This window comes from Pteropus medius, unplaced genomic scaffold, assembly GCF_902729225.1.
Source record: "Pteropus medius unplaced genomic scaffold, Ma_sr-lr_union100, whole genome shotgun sequence".
NCBI lineage: Eukaryota > Metazoa > Chordata > Mammalia > Chiroptera > Pteropodidae > Pteropus > Pteropus medius.
The window spans coordinates 57,752-79,533 of record NW_024349124.1 but is presented as its reverse complement, the minus strand read 5'-3'; the positions used below and the strand labels follow the sequence as shown (position 1 = coordinate 79,533).

Genomic DNA, 21,782 nt, shown 5'->3' with positions numbered 1-21,782 from the left:
TAAATGGAAAAAAATGATGTTCACTTAGATTAAAAACTTTTCTCAGGTGGAGTGATAATCACATTCATTATCTTGTGTTTTATGAGAAGGTGCCTCGACAACAATTCCCTGTTGATTTTGTTTAAATGGATTTTTGTCTTCTGTGATAAATTTTGTTGTGTAACAGTAAACAGAAAAACAAAAGCCTGTTACCCATGCTAACGGCATGTGTCAACTTCCATATTTACACATATTATCTCATTACTAAAATGTTCTGGCAAAGTTTGTATGTCATTTCCTTCTTAAAGGTATCACACTGAGCTGACAGGAGATTTAGGTTTTAAGTCATTTGCATGTGAATATTAAATCACACTTTGATAGTCTCTGAATAATAATAAAAATAAAAACCCACCAAAACAATGCCCAAACTCATGACCACGTATCGTTTATACAAAATGTTTAACAATTGCAAAAATGAAGATGAACCATAGGTATATCTATATCATTATGGGGGATCTTTCCTGTTAACCACAAGAATGCAGGACTTTCGTACTGTGCTCTATTTACTTCTACAGGCATGAAACAGTGTTTAAATATACTGCATGGTAAAAATTCCAATTATCAACACTGACACCATCACTCACTGAGGCTCCTACCCTGACAGCAAAGATATATACCCACCCCAGCCTCCCTACTATCTCACATGTCAGTTTACATAATGACTTATTCCAAATAAATTCATATTGGAATTTACTTATTCCAAATAAATTCATATTGGAATTTTGGAAAATAATAAATGCTCTTATACTTGCCAACCCTCCCCCCAAAAAACTTTATCAGTAAGAAAGTTAGGATGTATACAGGGAACTAGGCATATCCAGGAACTGTCACTAGGCCAGTAGGAAAAGCCAAATACCAAACTGCCCTTTTTAAATGGAGCCTTAAATGTAACAAATACAGTATTATAAAAATTGAACTTAATTACATATTTCAAAAACACTTCAACTTATTGATGGATCCAACAGACTTCAAAGGAAAAAGAGAAAATATTAACTGATTTAAGGAAAATGCAATACCTATTAATCTTATGTATTATACTTGAAAGATGACTCAGAATTATCTCACCTCAATAATCAGTTCATAAATTAGTAAAAATCTACATGCCAGTAATGCACTTTTGTAAAGAAGCTGGATAAACTCATTTAGAAATTTAGTAATAACTCTCATGTGAAAAGTTTTCTGGAACATTATACGTGGCTTAATTTCCATCAAGTTTTCTCATGATACTTATATTTTATTTGGTAAGTTTTCTCTTGTAAGGATGTGAATCAACTTAAGTCGTTCTCACACTGTTTACATTGGGGTTTTAACCAATGACCACTTTCATACCTTCAGAAAAATCTAGGATTAAAGCTTTCCTCACATTGCGAACATTCAAATGATGTGTCTACAGGGTGCATTCTCCTGTCTTCAAATGGTTTGTGACAAATAATGGCTTTACCAATGTTTACATTCATCTGGTTCTCTCCAGTGTTCTGTCATGCAGTCTGAGATAACCGAAATAATAATGCATTTCTGCATTTTGTACACTCACAGTTTTTCTCCACTGAGATTTCTTTTATGTATTTGGAAACTTAGATGAGAACTGAAAACTTTACCTCATTGCTCAATTCACAGGGTCTCTCCTATATTTATGTGTGTTGGTAAAAAACTGTTAAATCCATAGGCTTTACGTTCATAGTGTTTCTGAGCAGTATGAGTTCTTTGGAGTGTTTGTAAGGAAATGTAATCCCTGCAGGCTTTACCGCCTTTCTTACACAGACAGAACATCTCTGCAGTCTGATTTTATGTGTTTTGGAAGATAGCTAAAACACCTGAATGCTTTACTATATTTTTCACATTCTTAGGGTTTCTCTCCAGTGTGATTTATTTTATGTTTCTGTAGAGAACTGTGATAACGGTATACTTTAGTACACTGCTTACATTCGTAGGGTTTTTCTCCAGTGTGACTTCTTTCGTGTTTTTTTAAGAAACGGGACTCTCTGAAGGCTTTACCACACTGTTTACATTCGTAGGGTTTCCCTTCAGTGTGTATTCTCTCATGTCTTTTAAGATAACGGAGACAACTGAATGCTTTAGGACACTGCCTACATTTATAAGGTTTCTCTCCAGTATGAGTTCTTTCGTGCGTTTGTAATTGACAGTAATCTATGTAGGCTTTTCCACATTCCTTACATTTATAGAGTTTCTGTTCAGTGTGCATTCTCATATGTTTGCGAAGAGAACTAGGAAAAGTGAATGCTTTACTACATTGCATACATTTATAGGGTTTCTCACTAGTGTGAATTCGCTCATGTGTTTGTAATTTACAGTAATCTCTGTAGGTTTTTCCACATTCCTTACATTTATAGAGTTTCTGTTCACTGTGCATTCTTTTATGTTTACTAAGAGAACTTGGACAAATGAATGCTTTAGTACACTGCTTACATCCGTAGGGTTTCTCTCCCGTGTGAGTTCTCTCATGTGTTTTTAAGTAATGGAACTCTCTGAAGGCTTTACCACATTGCTTACATGCATAGGGTTTCACTCCTGTGTGAACTCTTTTATGTTTGAGAAGAGAACTTGGGAAACTGAATGCTTTATTACACTGCTTACATTCGTAAGGTTTCTCTCCAGTATGAGTTCTCTCGTGTGTTTTTAAGAAATGGGACTCTCTGAAGGCTTTACCACACTGTTTACATTCATACGGTTTCCCTACAGTATGTATTTTTTCATGTCTTTGAAGGTTACAGAAAAGACTGAATGCTTTAGTACATTGCTTACATTTATAGGGTTTCTCTCCAGTGTAAGTTCTTTCGTGTTTTTGTAATTTACAGTTATCTATGTAGGCTTTTCCACATTCCTTACATTTATAGAGTTTCTGTTCAGTGTGCACTCTCATATGTTTGCGAAGAGAATTGGGACAACCGAATGCTTTAGTACACTGCTTACATTTGTAGGGCTTCTCTCCAGTGTGAGTTCTCTCATGTGTTTTTAATAAATGGGACTCTCTGAAGGCTTTACCACATTGCTTACATTCATACGGTTTTTCTCCAGTGTGTATTCTTTCATGTCTTTGAAGATAACGTAGACAACTGAATACTTTAGTACATTGCTTACATTTATAGGGCTTTTCTTCAGTATGGATCCTTTTGTGTGTTTGTAATTTAAAGTAATCTCTGTAGGCTTTTCCACATTCCTTACAATTATAAAGTTTCTGTTCAATGTGCTTTCTTTCATGTTTGGAAAGAGAACTGGGACAAATGAATGCTTTAGTACACTGCTTACATTTGTAGGGTTTCTGTCCAGTGTGAGTTCTCTCGTGTGTTGTTAAGCAACGGGACTCTCTGAAGGCTTTACCACACTGTTTACATTTATAGGGTTTCCATCCAGTGTGTATTCTTTCATGTCTTTGAAGATAACGGAGAAAACTGAATGCTTTAGTACATTGCTTACATTTATAAGGTTTCTCTTCAGTATGGATTCTTTTGTGTGTTTGTAAGTAAGAGCGATCTCTATAGAATTTACCACATTGTTTACATTCATAGGGTTTCTCTCCAGTGTGAGTTCTTTCATGTCTCTGTAGACGACTGAGACAACTGAACGCTTTAGTACACTGCTTACATGCATAGGGTTTCTCTCCTCCATTGTGATTTTGTTCACGTTTTTCAAAAATTTGGAGATAGCTGGGAGCTCTCACACTCGCCTTACATCTACGTGGCTTCTCTCCATCTTTCTGATACTCACGGGGATTGTGTCCAGTGTGACATCTGATGTGCCTATTAGAAGATGAATGCTGTATGAAGACTTCTCTTCGCACACTGTATTCCCATGGTTTTACTCTCGGCAAAGTTTTCTTCTTCAGACTGAGATTTGAAATAAGGCTGAGGTTTTCCTCACACTGACCACTCGCTTCACTTTCATAGATTCTCTCTTCTATATGACTTCTGTGAAAATTAAGATGAACATTGTTCGTGATTTCTCATTAATATTTTAGCATTTTGTAGAATATTTGAACTACATTTTTATGATTTATAGCAAAAGTATAGGTTTTCTGGTGCCTAAATTGGCTGAATTAAAGATACTAAATTTTCCACAAGAGAACTTCACCCTTATAATTATCAAAACTGTGATATTCTCATATAGGGTTTATTAATACCATTTCATAGTGAACTATTTTTGCAAACGCAAACCATCTATATCATATATAAGAAAGTAATTTGATAAATTTTGAGAATCATAAATTTGAAGAAAGGGTTCTTTTGTTTGCTTCTTTTTAAAATTTTGTAGCATACCAGGACGCCCACACATAACATTAGCTTAATATTGTGCGTGTGACTCACCTTAGTTTTCTTCCCTGGTTTTTGTACTGATCTTCAATGTCATAATCTTCCATTCCTTTTCCTAAAAGCAGACCCCCCCCAAAATTCCAAAGTATTAGAAATTATAGGAAAATTATTAGATTTTAATTCTGTGGTGAGCTGTGACCATCCCCAGTTTATTTATCAGTGCCCTGCATTTCGACATTCCACGTCTTAGAACGATGCTGATAAGCAACTAACACCTCACCTCTAATTAACAAGGTGAAGATGAAGTCACACATACCTACTGAGGCCAGGTTCTCGAAGGTTTCCCGCATCACATCTCTGTAGAGTTTCTTCTGCGAAGGGTCCAGTAAAGCCCACTCCTCCGGGGTGAAGTTCACAGCCACATCCTCAAAGGCCACTGAGTCCTACAACATCCCAAATATGTGTACAGTAAAAGTCATAAGACTTATAGCACTTGACACCTATACTCCATGTACAGAAAAGATACCTATGATTCCATCATCACCAAACATTTCTTTTATAACTTGATCATCAAAAGCTTGCACTTACTTCCTCATTATTTTAACAGCACCACAAATTATAATACATTTTTACTGTGATCACATTACATCTTATTTTTCCCTAATGGCAGGGTCCACAACATGCTGGGAAATGACAGAAATGCTATAAATATGAAAAGAAAATTATCATTTTAAGACCATCAATTTCTTATAGAAAAATTCTTTCTTCTCCTTCCTTATTCCCCACCATTTACAGCATTCCGTGAAGCGGTGGGTCACTTCTGCATGCGGTTTTAATAAAAACATAGTGAAGAACTGGAAGCTTTTATTCTACCCCCATTACCAAACATGCAAGTCCAGGAGGCCTGTGGAAATCCAACTTTTAATAAACCCCAGCTGGCTAAATCATCTTACAGTTGTTTAGACCATTAAAAGTATAGGCATACTATTTAATATTTTCCTTAACTTTATGCATTTTCATCAACATCAAGACAAGAACTTCCACCAGAAAAAAACCTTATGACTTACTAAGAGGCTTGGGTGATAGTTAGCATCTTGTAGCATTAAAGTATTTTAATTAAGGTATGTATATAGGTTGTTTAGATATACTGCTATTTCACACTTAATAGACTACAGTAAAGTACAAACATACCTTTAATATACACTGGACATCCAAAACATTCATGTGACTTACTTTATTAATATTCATTTTATTGCCATGGTCTGTGCCATATCACACCTGCAATATCTCCGAGCTATGTCGGTCATGAGATGCAACTGGCTAAATGAAAATATTCTTGCTGGGAAGCATTGCTATTATCTTGTGTAATATTTATCACAAACTCAGTTCTTCCTTTCTCTCTCTGTAGGATTTTATGATCTAGACAGTTATTTTGAACTTAGAGCTCAGATATTAGGACCAAGGCATGACAACTTACACCAGAGAGAAACCCTATAAATGTAAGCACCTTATTCTCAGATGCCTCAGGGCTGCTTCAAGCCTATTTTTGGCACACACAGGCACACATGCGAGATAATAATTTGGTCTTGCAAAAAAGAGCACACTGACGTTAATAGTCGATCCTTAGCCCTGCTGACACTGAAGAACAGGTTAATAGCTGCAGATCGCAAGAGAGTTCATTCGCATCCACAATGGTTGATGGTGAATTTGCCTTTGATTATAACCTATGCAAACGTACGCTCACTTCGGCAGCACATATACTAAACTAGGAACAATATAGAGAAGATTAGCATGTCCTCTCCTCAAGTATGACATGCAAATTCATCCCATACTTTAAGGATAGAATAGAAAAGTAAAAATAGGTAAAGGTGCCAGCAGTGCTTTCTTCCAAAAGAATATTTAAATGTCCAGTCTCTAATCAGGAAGAAGCGTTTCCTGACCAGCCGCTCTAGAGGTTGACCTTCCTTCTTCTGTCATTGCCAAGCTCCCCCATGGAGTAAGGAGCATGATCGCTCAACCCCAGAGCATAAGAATTCTTCAGCAGAAGACATCAAACATGACCAATAGGGTATGAAAGGGTTTATTGCTACCATTATTGAGTCTCTAGGGAAAGTAAGGTAGGACTCTCAAACAGGCATAAAATATAGAGAACTAGAAAATGTACAGAGACTTGTTTTGTATTATGGTTAGGAGGTGGACTAAGGTGAGCGTTCACACGCAAAGGTGGGAGCTTGCATGGATTTTAATCTCTGCTACCACAAAGGAGAGAATACTAAGGCTTTCTTATCACCTTGTACAGATGTGGGACATAAGGCAAAGAAGGAGGGATGAGGCTCTAAAGCTGTCAGCAGTCAGTGCTAAAAAAATGGAGTCAGAGACTTCTGGTTTCTGGTCTGGCATTTGAGTAACTTAGAAGCTGTCATTCTCTACCTCCTTATAAAAAAAGCAAAGAAATAAATTTATTTTCTTATGTACATCAGAGTATTTAGATTGCAGGATAACCCAGTGTCTCCATAACTAAGAAAGAGACAACAAAACTGGGCATTCTGAAACATACTCCAGACATTCAATTCTACTTCAGCAGTCTCATGCAAAGACAAAAAGGACAAAAAAGACACAACACAATACCCATGAGCTATAGGATAACACGCTTTACACAAAAGGTTTAAAAGCACATTACAAGACTATATGAAAGAAAAGACAAAAGAACAGAAGAAAGTAGTGAAGTAACAACACTGAGATTTTCCTAAATTTAACGAGAGGCAGCACACTATAGATGCAGGAAACTCAGAGAACACTCAATATTATAAACTAAAGTGCAGGACCAAGTATGTCATATACAAACTACACAAAATTCAATATGAAGAGAATATATTGAAATATGTGAGAAGAAAAAAGCACCTTGGTCATTAAAAAATAAAGATTAGAATTGAATTAGGCTTCTTTTCAAAAACCATGCAAGCATAAAGAGTGAAGAGAAATATTTCAAGGTGTGAACGAAAAACACCACTCTCCCAAAACTGTGCCAAGCAAACATATCCTTCAAAAATGAATAAGAACTTTCTGAGACAAAGATTGCAGGAATTGCTCATTAATACATCCACCTGGAAAACATTAAAAAAATTCATCAGAAAAAAATAAAATGATAAAGGTGGGGAGTTACAAAAACATGAAGGTTAAGAAGTCTTTTATAGTTCTTAAAATTGATATAACAGATGACACTTTGCTGAAAGTAATCTTATCAACAATTTATTTGACAATTATAAGCTTATGGATAATTGACATAAATGACAACAAGATGACAGGGACAGAGAGGAGAAAACTGGGAGACACTATGAGGTACTTGCACAACTAGTGCAGTGGTGTACTATGACTTGACATAGGAGTTGACTTAGATGTAAATGTATAATGAAAACTGAAAAGCAACCACCAACATACTTTTTAAAAGTATGTGTAATTCATATCCTAAGATGGTAGAAAAAGAGAATCAGGTAAAATGCTCAGTTAAAGCCAAAGAAGACAGAAAAAGGTAGAAAACAAAAAAGTAACAAAAACAAGGCCAACATAGACAAGAAGTTAAGGATGTCAGAAGCACAGTGGCATACAGGCCCCTTGATCTCTCCCCTTGAGACTACAAGTTGAACAGCTATAATCCAATGGAAGATTTCCAGCCTAATACATAAACACTTCTGAGATCTGCTCAGCAAAGCATCTGAAGGCAAATTGGACAAGCAAGGGAGGAGGAAACAGATTGCAGCATGTACTCTATGTAGCCCTGAGCATTTCTGCCTGAGTGATCAGCATATATTACTGGGGAACCCAGTGATCAGGGAAGAGACAGAACACAGAGGTATGGCAGCTGTGCTCTAGCAGCTGCTACCATCAGGCAGAAAACGGAGACAAAGAGCCTGGCTGCCTCTTCCCACCGTCCCAGAGCTAGCAGCAGACCCCAGAGGAAGCTGCAGCAGTGAGTGTCAGGCTACAGACCAGGAAATCCGGAGCCCCAAGAACTGAGGAGACAGGTTCTGAGTGGCAGACACACACTGAGGCTGGTTCCATTGGCAAGGGTGGAGATAGAGAGGGAGGCAACTGAGGCCTGGTGGTCATCATTACTAGGAAAAAACAGAGCCACAGGCACACTGGCAGCCTCTCCCAACCCACCTCACACCCACCCATACAGGCTGATCCTGACACAGGTACCTGGGACACCTGAGGTAGCACTGCACTGCATCTAGCCACCTGGGCGGCACCAAAACTACAGGGGCTTCGCACAGGCTTGAAACTCCAAGCCCACCACATTCTCCCATGGGGTGCAGCTCTTGGACCCAGACAACAAGATCACAGAGGAGACATACATCTCCCTAGGAAATAAAGGATATTTTTTTCTTTTGCTACCCAGCAAAGATCAGGAGGCCTGATCTTTTGCTACCCAGCAAAAATCAGGAGGCAGTACGGGAGGCTTGTGTGTCATTGACTGGAAAACAAAGGAAAAACCTTTTCTTATGAACGGGCTAAGGAGGCATTACTATTAATAATAAGATAATATTTTTAAAAGCAGAGTTCATTTAATAAATTTACAGGTGGAGAAATAGTCAGTCAAATATCCTGTATAACACCAAGGTAACGAGGTTCAGAAAGAATCTTTAAAATCTCCAGAAAATAAACTTGAAGATATGAAAAGAAATCAAGAGAAACATAGAAACAAACGATAATGATACTACAACATATCAAAACTATGAGACATGGCAAAAGCGGTCATACGAGGAAAGTTCATATCATTACAGGCCTGTCTCCAAAAAACAAGAATGAGCCCAAATAAACAACCTAACGTTTCACCTTTAAAAACTAGAAAAGGAAGAACAAACGAAGCCTAAAGTCAGCAGAAGGAAAGAAATCATCAAAATTAGAGCAGAAATAAATGAAAACAAAACAATGATAGAAAAAATAAATGCAACAAAGAGCTGGTTCTTTGAGAAGAAGGTTAATAAAATTGACAAACCCTTGGCTAGAATCACTAAAGAAAAAATAGAAAGGACACAAATAAACAAAATCAAGGATGAAACAGGGAAATTACGACTGATATTACAGAAATATAAAGGATCATGCAAGAATAATATGAAAAAGTATATAACACCAAATTTAATAACCTAGAAGAAATGGACCAGTACTTAGAAAAATATAATCTTCCTAGACTGAATCAAGAAGAACTTTAAAATCTAAATAGACCAATCAGCAGTATAGAAATTGAAACAATCATCAAAAACCTACCAAAAAGAAAAAGTCCAGGACCAGATGGCTTCGCCATTGAATTCTACCAAACATTCAAAGAAGATTTAATACCTATTCTCCTCAAACTCTTTCAAAAAAATCGAAGAGGAGGCAATACTTCCCAACTCATTTTATGAGGCCAATATTACTCTGATACCAAAACCTGGTAAAGATAACACACACACAAAAAACTACAGACCAATATCTCTCATAAACACTTATGTAAAAATCCTAAATAAGATACTAGCGAACCAAATATAGCAACATATTGAAAAGAACACCACGATCAAATGGGTTTCATTCCAGAGGTACAGGGATGGTTCATCATAAGCAAATCGATTAATGTGATACACAACATAAACAAATTAAAAAATAAGAATCATATGATATCAATAGATGCAGAAAAAGCCTTCAACAAGATACAGAATCCATTTATGATCAAAACACTTAACAAAATCGGTATAGAAGGAAAATACCTTAACATAATAAAGGCCATATATGACAAACTCTCAGCCAACATTATACTTAATGGTGAAAAACTAAAAACCATCTAAGATCAGAAACAAGGTAAGGCAGTCCACTGTTACCTCTGTTATTCAGAATAACATTGGAGGTCCTAGCGAGTGCAATCAGGCAAGAGAAAGATATAAAAGGCATCCAGATAAGAAACGAAGAAGTCAAACTGTCACTATTTGTGGAAGACATGATTCTCTGTACAGAAAACCCTCAAGACTCCACAAGAACACTATTAAAGACAATAAGCAAATACAGTAAAGTCTCTGGATACAAAATCAACGTTCAAAAATCCATAGTGTTCCTATATTGTAACAATGAAGTGTCAGAAAAAGAAAGGGAAAAAATAATTCCTTTTGCAATTGCAACAAAAAGAATAAAATACCTAGGAATAAACTTAATAAAACATGTGAAGGACCTATATAATGAAAATTATAAGACCCTATTAAAAGAAATCAAAGAAGGTACAAAGCAATGGAAAGATGTTCCGTGTTCTTGGATTGGAAGAATCGACATAGTTAAAATGACCTCACTACCAAAAGCATTATACAGATTTAACGCAATCCCCATGAAAATCACATTGTCATTTTTTAAAGAAATAGAACAAAAAATCATCGGATTTGTATGGAAGCATAAAAGACTACGAATTGCCAAAGCCATCCTGAAAAAAAAAGAACAAGACTGGAGGCATCACTCTGCCAGACTTCAAATTATACTACAATGCAACAACAAGCAAAACGGTATGGTTGGTAGTAAAACAAACACACAGACCAGTGGAACAGAATCGAGAGTACGGAAGTAAACCCATATTTACATGGACAAATAATTTTTGACAAAAAAGCCAAAAACATACAGTGGAGAAAGGAAAGCCTCTTTAATAAATGGTGCTGGGAAAATTGGAAAGCCACCTGCAAAAGAATAAAACTAGACTGTTGTCTATCACCATGCATAAAAATTACTCAAAATGGATTAAGAACCTAGATATGAGACCTGAAACAATAAAATGCATAGAAGAAAACAAGGAACAAAACTCAAGGACCTTGGACTTAAAGAGGATTTTATGAATTTGAGCTCAAAGGCAAGAGAAGTAAAAGTTAAAATAAATGAATGGGACTTCGTCAAACTAAAAAGCTTCTGCTCAGCAAAAGAAATCATCAACAAGGCAAAGAGAGAACCATCTGAAAGGGAAAATATTTTTCGAGCAACACCTCTTATCAGGGCCTAATATCCAAAATATACAAAGAACTCATACAACTTGATAACAACAAAAACCAAACAATCCAATCATAAAATGGACAGAGGACCTGAACATACACTTCTCCCTAGAGGACATACAAATGGCCAACAAATATATGAAAAGATGCTCGACATCGCTAGCTATTAGGGAAATGCAAATCAAAACCACAATGAGATACCATCTCACACCTGTTAGAACAGCTATAATCAACAGGACAAGCAATAAGAAATGTTGGAGAGGATGCAGAGAAAAAGGAACCCTCATACACTGCTGGTGGGACTGCAAATTGGTACAGCCACTATGGGAAACAGTATAAAGGTTCCTCAAACAACTAAGAATTGATCTACCATATGATCCAGCAATCCCTCTACTGAGTATTTATCCCAAAGACAGAAAACCCGTATCCAAAAAGATATGTGCACACTGATGTTCATAGCTGCATTATTCACCGTGGCCAGGACATGGAAGCAACCGAAGTGTCCTATGACAGATGATTGGCTAAAGAAGCAGTGGTACTTATATACAATGGAATATTACTCAGCCATAAGAGGAGATGAAATGCTGCTATTTGCAACAACATGGATGGACATCGATAATCATGCTAAGCCAAATAAGCCTGACACAGAAAGTTGAAAATCACATGATATCACTTATATGTGGGATATAAACCTAAAAGGAACCAATGAACAGGACAAACAGAGATTCATGGACATAGACTATAGACTGGGTACCAGAGGGTAGGTGGTGGGGGTGGAGGGTGTAGGTAGATGGTTAAAGGTCAAATAGGGGAAAGGGAGAGTGAAGTGGGTGAAAGGAGATCAAAAATATGGAAGCTGAAGAAAACTGGACTTTAGGTGATAAATACACAATAGAATATACAGATGTCAAATAATAATGTACACCTGAAAATTATATAATTGCATCGACCAATGTTACCCTAATAAACTCATTAAAAATTTTTTTTAATTCAAAAGAAGATAACAAATGAACTAGTGAGCTAAAGAAATATAGCTCACAAGATATACAAAAGAATTAGTGATACTGAAGACAGAAATATGGAAATGACACAGATGGAAGAGAGAGACCTGAGAGGAAAAAAAAGGAAGAAAAAACTATCTGACCCCATCAGAAGGAGCGAATTAAGAATAATGGGTATACCAGAAAGAGAAAAGAGGGAGAAAAAAACAGTGAGCCGATTCAAACAAAGAGCCAACGAGAACTTCCCAAGCCTATGAAAAGAAGTGGATCCTCAAATCTAAGAAGCAAAATGAACATCTCATTATCTCAATCCAGAAAGGCCTTCTCCATGGCACATTATATTAAAACTGTCAAAAATTAATCAGAAAGGAAGAAGTCTCAAGGTAGCCAAGGAAAAGAAGACGGTAAAAAATAAAGGAGAACTCCGTAGATTATCATCAGATTTTACAGCAGAAGCTCCAAAAGCTAGGAGGGAATGGAATCAAATATTCAAACTATTGAAAGAGAAAAACTACCAGCCAAGAATAATATATCCAGCAAAGTTCTCCTTTAGATATGAAGAAGAAATAAAGACCTTTCCAGACATACAGAAGCTGAGGGAATTTTCCAACGCAAGATCTACATTACGGGAAATACTGAAGGGGGTCATTCTACCTGAAACAAAAAGATAAAGAAATACAGAACAATGAGTGAGTAAAATGACTAAAAGACAGACAGAAGCAGGAAATGGCAACTCTTATTCAATATAAGGTATTATACACTTAAATATTACATGATGGTTAAAGAAGGTAAAATCATTTTTAAAAAGAGAAGACAATAGCTGTTGCAACTCAGAAATAAATTCAGGGGATAAATAGGGATAATTTGAGACAACAAAAACAGAAGAGAGGAAGGGGTAAAGGTCTGAATTTTCAAAGGGGAATGGAGATAAGACACACGCAAAAGAACTACTGTATATATGAAACTTTCTTTTATATAAATTTAATGGTAACCGTACACAAAAAATCCAGAACTATGACACATAACATAAAAAAAGAGGAAACAGAGGGAAAAATCATAGAATACCACCAAACTAAAATAACAAGACAGAAATGCAAGGGTAAAGAAACAATGGAGACATAGAGCTACCAGAAAACAAGATAAAATGGCTATAGGAAAATTTCAAATATCAGTAAATACCCAAATTGTAAAGGGACTGAATTCACCAATAAAAAAACAGAGTAGTAGATTGGATGAAAAAACAAAACCCAACCAAGTGCTGCCTTCAAGACACAATTGAGAAGCAAAGACAAATGTAGATTCAAAGAGTAGAAAACGATAATCCAGACAAATGGCATCCAGAGAAAAGCGAGTGTAGCCATACTTACACGGGATGAATTAGACTTTTTTTTTTAAAAAAAAAGAGGTATCAAGATAAAGAAGGACACTTCATAAGAATAAAGGAAACCATACGTCAAGAAGACATCATACTTATCAATATATATGCTCTCAATCAGAGAGCCCCAAAATATATGAGACAACAACTAACAGAACTAAAGAGAGAAACTGATAAAAACACAATTACAGTAGGGTATCCATAGACCAATTGGACATAATAGACATTTACAGAGCCTTTCATCCTAAAACATCGGATTATCCATTTTCCCATATATGTTTGTCCTGATTGTCAAATGAATGTCCACAAAGGAGAATGTCATGAATGTCAGGTTAACACCTATGCTCCTGGAGCAAGGTAAACGCACCTCAGATCTTCCCTGCAGATTGTGTGCGGTGGCAATGGTGCTGAGGTTCCCTGAGGGAGCCAGGTAAGGGTGTGTCATGTCCCTTCAGAGACAAAGGCCAAGTGCAGCCGGGAGACTGTTGACACAGGCACTGAACAGACCAGACTTGACCAAACCTGTGATAGCAGAATGTGTACCAGTGCTGAATGGATGGGGTAATTCCCATAATGGTAGGGACTGAGACTAGGGGCTGATTGGATGGGACCACAGCCTCCAGGTTGCGGTCATTCACTGTGAAGTGTCATTCATTCTTGCCACGGTTAAGAACAGTTCACATTTGGAAAGGACAAGCACTGGGGATGATCACTTCTTCCTCAAAGGTTTCTTACAGCATTTTTCAATCCTGGAGGGCCCTGTTCAATGGACACTGGGCAATGCTAACTAATTTAATAAGTGATAGGGACCATGCAGTTGCATTTTTGTGAAGCCAGTGGGGAAGTGCTGGTGAAGACTTAATTTAAATTCATGAACTGTTAGTTCAGAGCTGTCCTACTCACTATGGGTTATTTTAGGACAATCGGTGCTAGGAATGTGAGAAAAGGCAAAGATTTCTGATGCTTCGGGCCAAGTACTCCACTTTGTCCTCTATATTGTTTCGGTAACTGCCCTGAGATCGTGTGCAACCTCACTTCAATGACTGAGAGCCCAGGTATAACTGTAATGTAACGTAGCATTGAGTTATTGTGTGAGGGTCTGTCAATTACTGCATTTCAAGAGATGGCAACGTTCATTCAAAATCTATGTTTTAGAGGCTCAAAAGCCAAGGAGTCTCCATTTACCTTTCTTGTTTTGAAATTCTTAGTATATTTTGGATTTCCAACTGGATCAAATTGTGGACTTTTTATAATCTATTTCTTCTTTGTTTCCTTCTCCTTTCCTTCTCTGATTTGTATTTTAGGCCACTGGATAAACATGTGGAGACTGGGTGTCCTCTCTACCCTGGTACCTATTTTTTTTTTCCCCCAGAGGGCCTCAAATCGGTGCCACAAAAATAGTCACTGTATAGGATTTAAGGACCCAGGGCTGAAATGCTGTTTGAACTAGTCCCTTTGCTGTGCCACAGTGAGGCTGTGGATTGTCCACAATAGCTGTAAGGCCAGGATCTGCACTGTGGCAGAGGCAAGGACAACAGCAGCAGAGGCACATAAGGTACATTGGGAGCCATCTGCTATCAGGAGATAGGACCCAGCCCACCAGCTATGGGCTGCCTAACCTGTCTCCTCTCTCTCTCTGTTTGGAATACCTGTTCTTTAAGGAGTGACCATCTGATGGGCTCACCTCACTCACTAATCATCCTTCTTCCTCCTTAGACTTATCCTACTGTGAGGAAGAAATCGGCCTTGTCACACCTTCACTCTAAACACACAGAGAGCTTCCACCCAGGATATCAACCCAGGAGCACTGTAAGGAAGGCCCCACTCCCATACCCCTGCTCCCTAAAGACAACAAATTACCAAACTGTCAATCTAGGCTCCTCGGTATACGGATCCTGGGCTCGGTGGGTCCACGACAAAGCACAGGACAGCACAGCATGGGGCAGCACAGCCCACGGTAGGGCTCCCCAGCAAGCAGCAGCTTAGTGTGGGGGTTTCTAAGTCCTCATCAGCCTGACAGATAAGAAACACTAGAGGGAAAGGGAGGGGTAGGGGTTACATTGTCAGGAATCAAACATTAAATACGTGAACCTACACTACCTCCGAGAACATAAACGAGTTAGAAAAATGTTCTTGGCACTGGCTAGTTTTTATATTAAGAAACTAATAGGATGATCAGGAAATGATCAAACTGGTTGCTGGAGTGTGGATGGAGTCAGAGCCCAGGAGCGGAACAAAATAACCTTCCAACACATTATTTTTTGAAAATAAAAACAAAAGTTTATATGTACCATATTTTCCTATAGTGAATCGTAATTTTAATCAACTTTTGCTTTTAAAAATTGCCTTATTTTAACGTTTCTGCTTCCAAGGTGTATTCCTTTAATCACTGACAGATATAAAACTGCAGACCATAAAAATTAATAGATCTCTTTCTAAATGAAAAGACAAAGGGCTTTACGATAGTTATTCCCTCTCCCATAGTTCAAACTGGGGATATTTTCAGAATTAAGTAGAATACTATTATATATTGGGGTTTTTAATTGAGCTCCGAAATAGTCTACAAATTTCAAAGATTTCCATAGGCTTTGAGGTGTTTTCTCTTACCAATGAAAACAGAAATTCAATTGCTTTTTCCTTATGGACATCAAATACGAATTCATTTGCCTTAAAAATAGTATAGCCTTATTTTATTTTTTTGAACTTTTGTCACTTTATTGTTAACCAATAAATGTTATCCAAAATTATTGATGTAATTGTAACTTCACTGTACAACACAAAATTATGCTAATAGTAAAAGCCTGTTGAAATTTACCAAATACTCATTAATATATTTTTACATTGCCACATGACCATGTACTCTCAACCACTAATAATGAAAGTTATCATTGGTTTCATCATTATAAAAAGCCATATTGCAAATAGTTGTTCCTGTTGAGAAAAATTCACACGGTTTAAAAATGAATTAAAACCATTTTAATCCTAATCTACAGATAGATTATTAACACCAAGCATAACTGGTAATTTTTCAACACTGATATCAAACTGGTACAGCAATCATAGTATACACAATTCAAAATGAAGAAAATTAATAAAAACTCAATGGTAGTATAAGTCTTCATCTGTTATGGCGATTGCTTTAATGCTTGGGAAAAGTGAACACTTAAGCTTTAACACAGGAACAGTGAGGTTCGCCATCGTCTCTGTGCTGCTGCAGGTAGAAACACTTTCATCCAGTGTTTTGAAGCACGTGCACAACCACCATTCAACAGCCACTTCAAGGTTATTAACCAGTTATCTTTTCTCTTACAAAGTCCAAAAAACACACTCAATGCAACCTTTCCTTTTTATAAAGTCTGCCCGGATTCATTCTTTTAAAGTCAGCAAAACCAAAAAAGCACATTAGATTTTTTCAGATCCGACTTGAGTCTAAAAACAGAAACAAACCCATAGACAAAGAGAACATTTTGAGGGTTACTACATGGGAGGGGGGTTGGGGGGTGAAAAAGGAGAAGAGATTAAGAAGTACAAATTGGCAGTTACAAAATAGTCATGGGAATGTTAAGCATAACAAAAGGAATACAGTCAATATACTATAATAGCTATGTACAGTGTCAGACGGGTACTAGATTTATCGAGTGATCAATTCATAAGTTATATAAATGTCTAACACTATGGTGTACACCTGAAACTACTGTAATTCTGTATCCCAGCGATAGTTGAAAATAAAAATATTAAAAAAAATCAATGGCATTTTTCACAGAATTACAACAAATAATCCAAAAATTTATATGGAACCATAAAAGACCCTGAAGAACCACAGTAATCTTGAAAAAAAGAAAAAAAGAACAAAGCTGGAGGTGTCATGCTATCTGATATGAAATTATACTAAAAGGACATAGCAACCAAAACAGCATGGTACTGGCATAAAAACAGACACATAGATCAATGGAACATAATAGCCCAGAAATAAGCCACATCTATACAGTCATTTAATCTATGACAAAAGAGGCAAGAAGACACAATGGCGTACAGACAGGGTATTCAATAAATTGTATAAGGAGTACAAAACTGGACAGATACATGCAAAAAAAAATGAAACTGGACCACCATCTTACTCCACATATAAGGATAGACTCAAAATGGATTGAAGACTTAAATGTAAGACCCAAAACTATAAAACTCCTAGAAGAAAGCATAAGAAAGCTTAAGAATGTAAACTCAGAACATTGGTCTTAGTAATATTTTTTCTGATACGTCCTTCCCCTTGGGCATGGGCAACAAGAGAAAAAAATAAACAAATAGGACTATATCAACATAAAGAGTTTTTGCACAGTGTAGAAAACCATCAACGAAGCAAAGATAATCTACCAAATGGAAGAAGAAATTGGCCAATGATACATCTGATAAAGGGTTAACATCCAAAATTTATAAAGAACTCATACAACTCAATACCAAAAAAAACCACCCCAAAATATTTAATTAATAAAGAAGAGGATCTGAAAAGAAATTTCTCCAAAGAGAACATGCAGATGGCCAATAGACATATGAAAAGATATCTTGAAAAAAAAAAGAACAAAGTTGGAGGTGTCATGCTAACTCACTAATCCACAGAGAAATGTAAATTAAATCCACAATGAGATATCACCTCACACTTATCAGAATGGCTATCAACAATAAATTAAAAAAACAAGTGTTGGCGAGGATGTGGAGAAAATGGAATCTCCTTCACTGTTGTTGGGACTGTAAATTAGTGCAGCCACTATGCAAAACAGTACGAAGTTTTCTCAAAAAATTAAAAATAGAACCATCTTATGGCCTAGCAATTCCAGTTATGGGTATTTATTCAAAGAAATCTAAAACATAAATTCGAAAAGACATATTCCCTCTTTCCATAACCGGCCCTGACTTGACCTCTGAAAATTGTTCACTATTCTTTGAACCAGAAAACCCCACAAAATCATGCAAATCAAAAGATTCAAATCTTCGTGTTCACTTTAACAACACTTATGAAACTGCCCAGGCCATCAAGGGTATGTTTATCTGAAAAGCCACCAAATATCTGAAGGAAGTCACTACAAAAGCAATGTGTGCCATTCCATAGTTACAGTGATGGCTTAAGGTAGGTGAGCCCAGGCTAAGCAACGGGGCTGGACACAGGATCCGTGGCCCCAAAAGTGCTTAATTTTTGTTGCACATGCTTAAAAAATCAGAATAATGCTGAGCTTAAGGATTTAGATGAGGATTCTCTGGTCTTTGAGCACATCCAGGTGAATCAAGCTGCCAAGACGCAGCGCAGAACTTACAGAGCTCAACCGGCCACACTGACATGAAAGTTACTGAAAAACAGCAGATTGTTCCTAAATCAGAATTTGAGGTTGCACAGAAGAAAAAGACATCCCAGAACAAACTGAAGAAACAAAAACTGATGGCCTGGGAGTAAATTCAGCATGAAATAAATGCTAATAAAAGTAAGAAAAGAAAAAGAAAAAGAAAAAAGAGAGAAAGAGAAAAGATATATGCACCCCTATGTTCACTGCAGCAGTATTTATGACAGCCGAGATACGGAAGCAACCTAAGTGTCCATCAGTAGACAAATGGATCAAGATGTGGTACATATATACAATGGAATTAATAAAAACTGAAATCTCACCATTTGCAACAACATAGGTGGACCCACAGATGGTATTATGCTACCTGAAATAAGTCAGATAAAGGCAAATATCCTATGATCTCACTTATACGCGGAATCTAAAGAACAGCAACAACAAAAAAAACCAGAAACACACGCATAAATACAGAGAACAATCTGACCGTTACCAGATGGGAGGAGGGTTGAGGGATCTTCGTGAAAAAGGTGAAGGGATTTAGAAGTCCAAAATGGGAGTTACAAAATAGTCGCAGGGATGTAAAATACAGCATAAGGAATAGTGTATAATATCGTAATTACTATATATAGTGCCAGGTGGGTACTAGACTAATGGGGGAATCACTTCATAAATTGTATAAATGTCTAACCACTGTGCTGTACACCTGTAACTGATATAAAATAATACTGAATGTCAACTATAATTAGAAAAAAATAATGTCTAAAAATGTCTAGGCCTGTGAAAGCACTATCTGCTCCTCAGGAAGGGAATCGTCATCACGGCCCCCCAATCCACAGCAGAGCTCTTTACTTTCCCCGTATAAAGGGCGCCCTCTGATGGGTGTGAGTCCCCAGGACATCCGCAGGAGGATGCTCCCCAGGAAGAACTGGGCTTTCAAGAGCTTGCCTCCATTTGCAGGTCAAACAGTTTGCAGTTTAGACCCCGCCCTCAGGCCTCTACTCACATTGGAGTAGCTTTGGACCACCACAGATATTTTTTAAGACACACTGCCAGTGTTTGAACAATTCATAAATAAACCGCACGTATCACGTATCTTTTAAAGATGACAACCCCAAGGAGGGGCAGTGCTGACAGGACAGAACGCCCAGGAAAGTTTCCCAAGGAGCCTCCGCCCAAAGGACTTCCCACAGGACGTCTGTGCCCAGGGAGGGCCTTGGGGAGAGGAACGGGGATTTCGTGCAACTCAATGTAAATCTATTTTTTAAAAAATAGTGCATGGCTCTGGGAAAAGAAAGGTAATAAAAATATTGGGTCTCTTTGAAATGCACCCCAGAAGAAAAAGAGTGAATAACGACTGTGTGAGTTGGAGCGGGGAACTTGGCTTTGGGAACGCAAGCAGTAATCTGGAAATGTCAGGACCTATTGTCAGTCCCAGGAAGAGCTAGGCTGGGAGGTCAGGGTCGTAGATTTGAGACCCTGCTCCCCAAACATTTGGGGTAGGAAGGAGGGCGTGGGGGCCACACACTCCATAGCTCCTCCTACGTACGCACCATGGAGGCCGCTTCAGGAATCTACCGTGACGACTTTTCCCGTGATCATCTGGGGAGTCGCGGGGCTGGGGACGCAGAGCCACCCAGACAGGTTCCAGGCGGAAGTCGCTGGCGCGCAGTGACGCAACAGGACGCTGGTCTGGGCTGCGACCCACCACCCACACTGCGAGCAGAAGGAGAATGGGGTCCCATCGGCGCCCTTGAGGGACTAGGCTCCACAGACTCGGAAGTTGACCAGGGGGAGGCCGGCTTCATCACAGGCGGTTCCAGCCGGTTCCAACCAGCCCCCCGTCGCCATCTCGGCACCCGCCCGGCACACTCACCATTTCTAAGTTTCCTGGGTCTCCCTGAGTCGTTCCCACTCTCACGACCAGTGCATATCACAGCGTGACACAAGCTGTGGCACAGCCTCCAGGGACTGTTAACAGCTAGAGATCCTCAACGCCTCTGAAGCGAAAACGGACGTGTAGGCGGAGTGGCAATTTGATTCGCCCCTACTTGCTTAATTGACAGCCAGGGTTGGGAGGCGTGGCTCCGCTACATCAGCTTCTGTCATTGGGCAGGAACTTGTCCCTTGCCTAGAATATCTGCATATAACATAACTGTTTTGGGGTCTGGGGCAGACTCTTTAGTTTTCTCGCTATTTCTTTGGAAGGCCTGGGGAAATGTTGCAGAACAATCAGACCAGTGAGAAACCAAGCACTATTCATAGAGTTGGAGTACTCAGGTTTATTAGTCCAGTGGTCCCAGAAGAGCTAGTGCTCTGAAGATCTGGGCCCCAATCTCAGGGGTAAACTTATTTTTATAGAGCTTATCTATGCAGTAGCAGTTTTAGAGTTGACATGGGCTGATTGGTTAATTTCTCCTCAGGGGGTTACAGAGCCAGGGAGTTGCTATGGGTTACGGGGCCTGAGTTGCTATGGGTTACAGGCAGTTACAGGGCATGAGCTTTTCAAACAGGAATTTAGGCAATACATCTGTTATCTAAACAGAACAAACGAAAGGAGAGGATGAGTCTTTAGCTACTCTCCAGGTCACCCTACCCTTAGGCCTATGCAGCAAGCATATCTACAGAAGCCGAACAAAGAACAGTTTACAAAGTTAACCATGTGAGTGAAAAATTCCTCTTCATTCCCCCCTTTTGATGCCCTTTAAATTCTTATAGGACATCAACCTCTTGATTTCCTTGACCTAGCGGTTGGTATAAGGGTGATCCGGATGTCA

The 21,782-nt window shown here is 38.2% G+C and overlaps 1 protein-coding gene and 1 non-coding gene across 2 annotated transcripts; one reads left to right on the top strand and one right to left on the bottom strand.

Annotated features, from left to right (window-relative positions):
• Positions 1 to 408: 408 nt before the first annotated feature.
• On the bottom strand, positions 409 to 21,046 carry LOC120616878 (zinc finger protein 791-like). Its single transcript, XM_039880424.1, has 4 exons — positions 20,882 to 21,046; positions 4,624 to 4,750; positions 4,362 to 4,422; positions 409 to 3,965 (listed from the first exon to the last, which is right to left on the bottom strand). The coding sequence occupies exons 1-4, from the start codon at positions 20,882 to 20,884 to the stop codon at positions 1,883 to 1,885; spliced, it is 2,274 nt and encodes a 757-aa protein (XP_039736358.1). The 5' UTR covers positions 20,885 to 21,046; the 3' UTR covers positions 409 to 1,882.
• Positions 6,042 to 6,143, top strand: LOC120616883 (U6 spliceosomal RNA). The gene has a single exon (XR_005656712.1). It is a non-coding gene; the product is annotated as a U6 spliceosomal RNA (small nuclear RNA).
• Positions 21,047 to 21,782: the final 736 nt, after the last annotated feature.

Coding starts and splice junctions, on each gene's coding strand:
- LOC120616878 (XM_039880424.1), bottom strand. Junction 4,423..4,623: donor CGAGAACCTGGCCTCAGTAG/GTATGTGTGACT, acceptor GTCTGCTTTTAG/GAAAAGGAATGGAAGATTAT. Junction 3,966..4,361: donor AACCAGGGAAGAAAACTAAG/GTGAGTCACACG, acceptor TAATTTTCACAG/AAGTCATATAGAAGAGAGAA.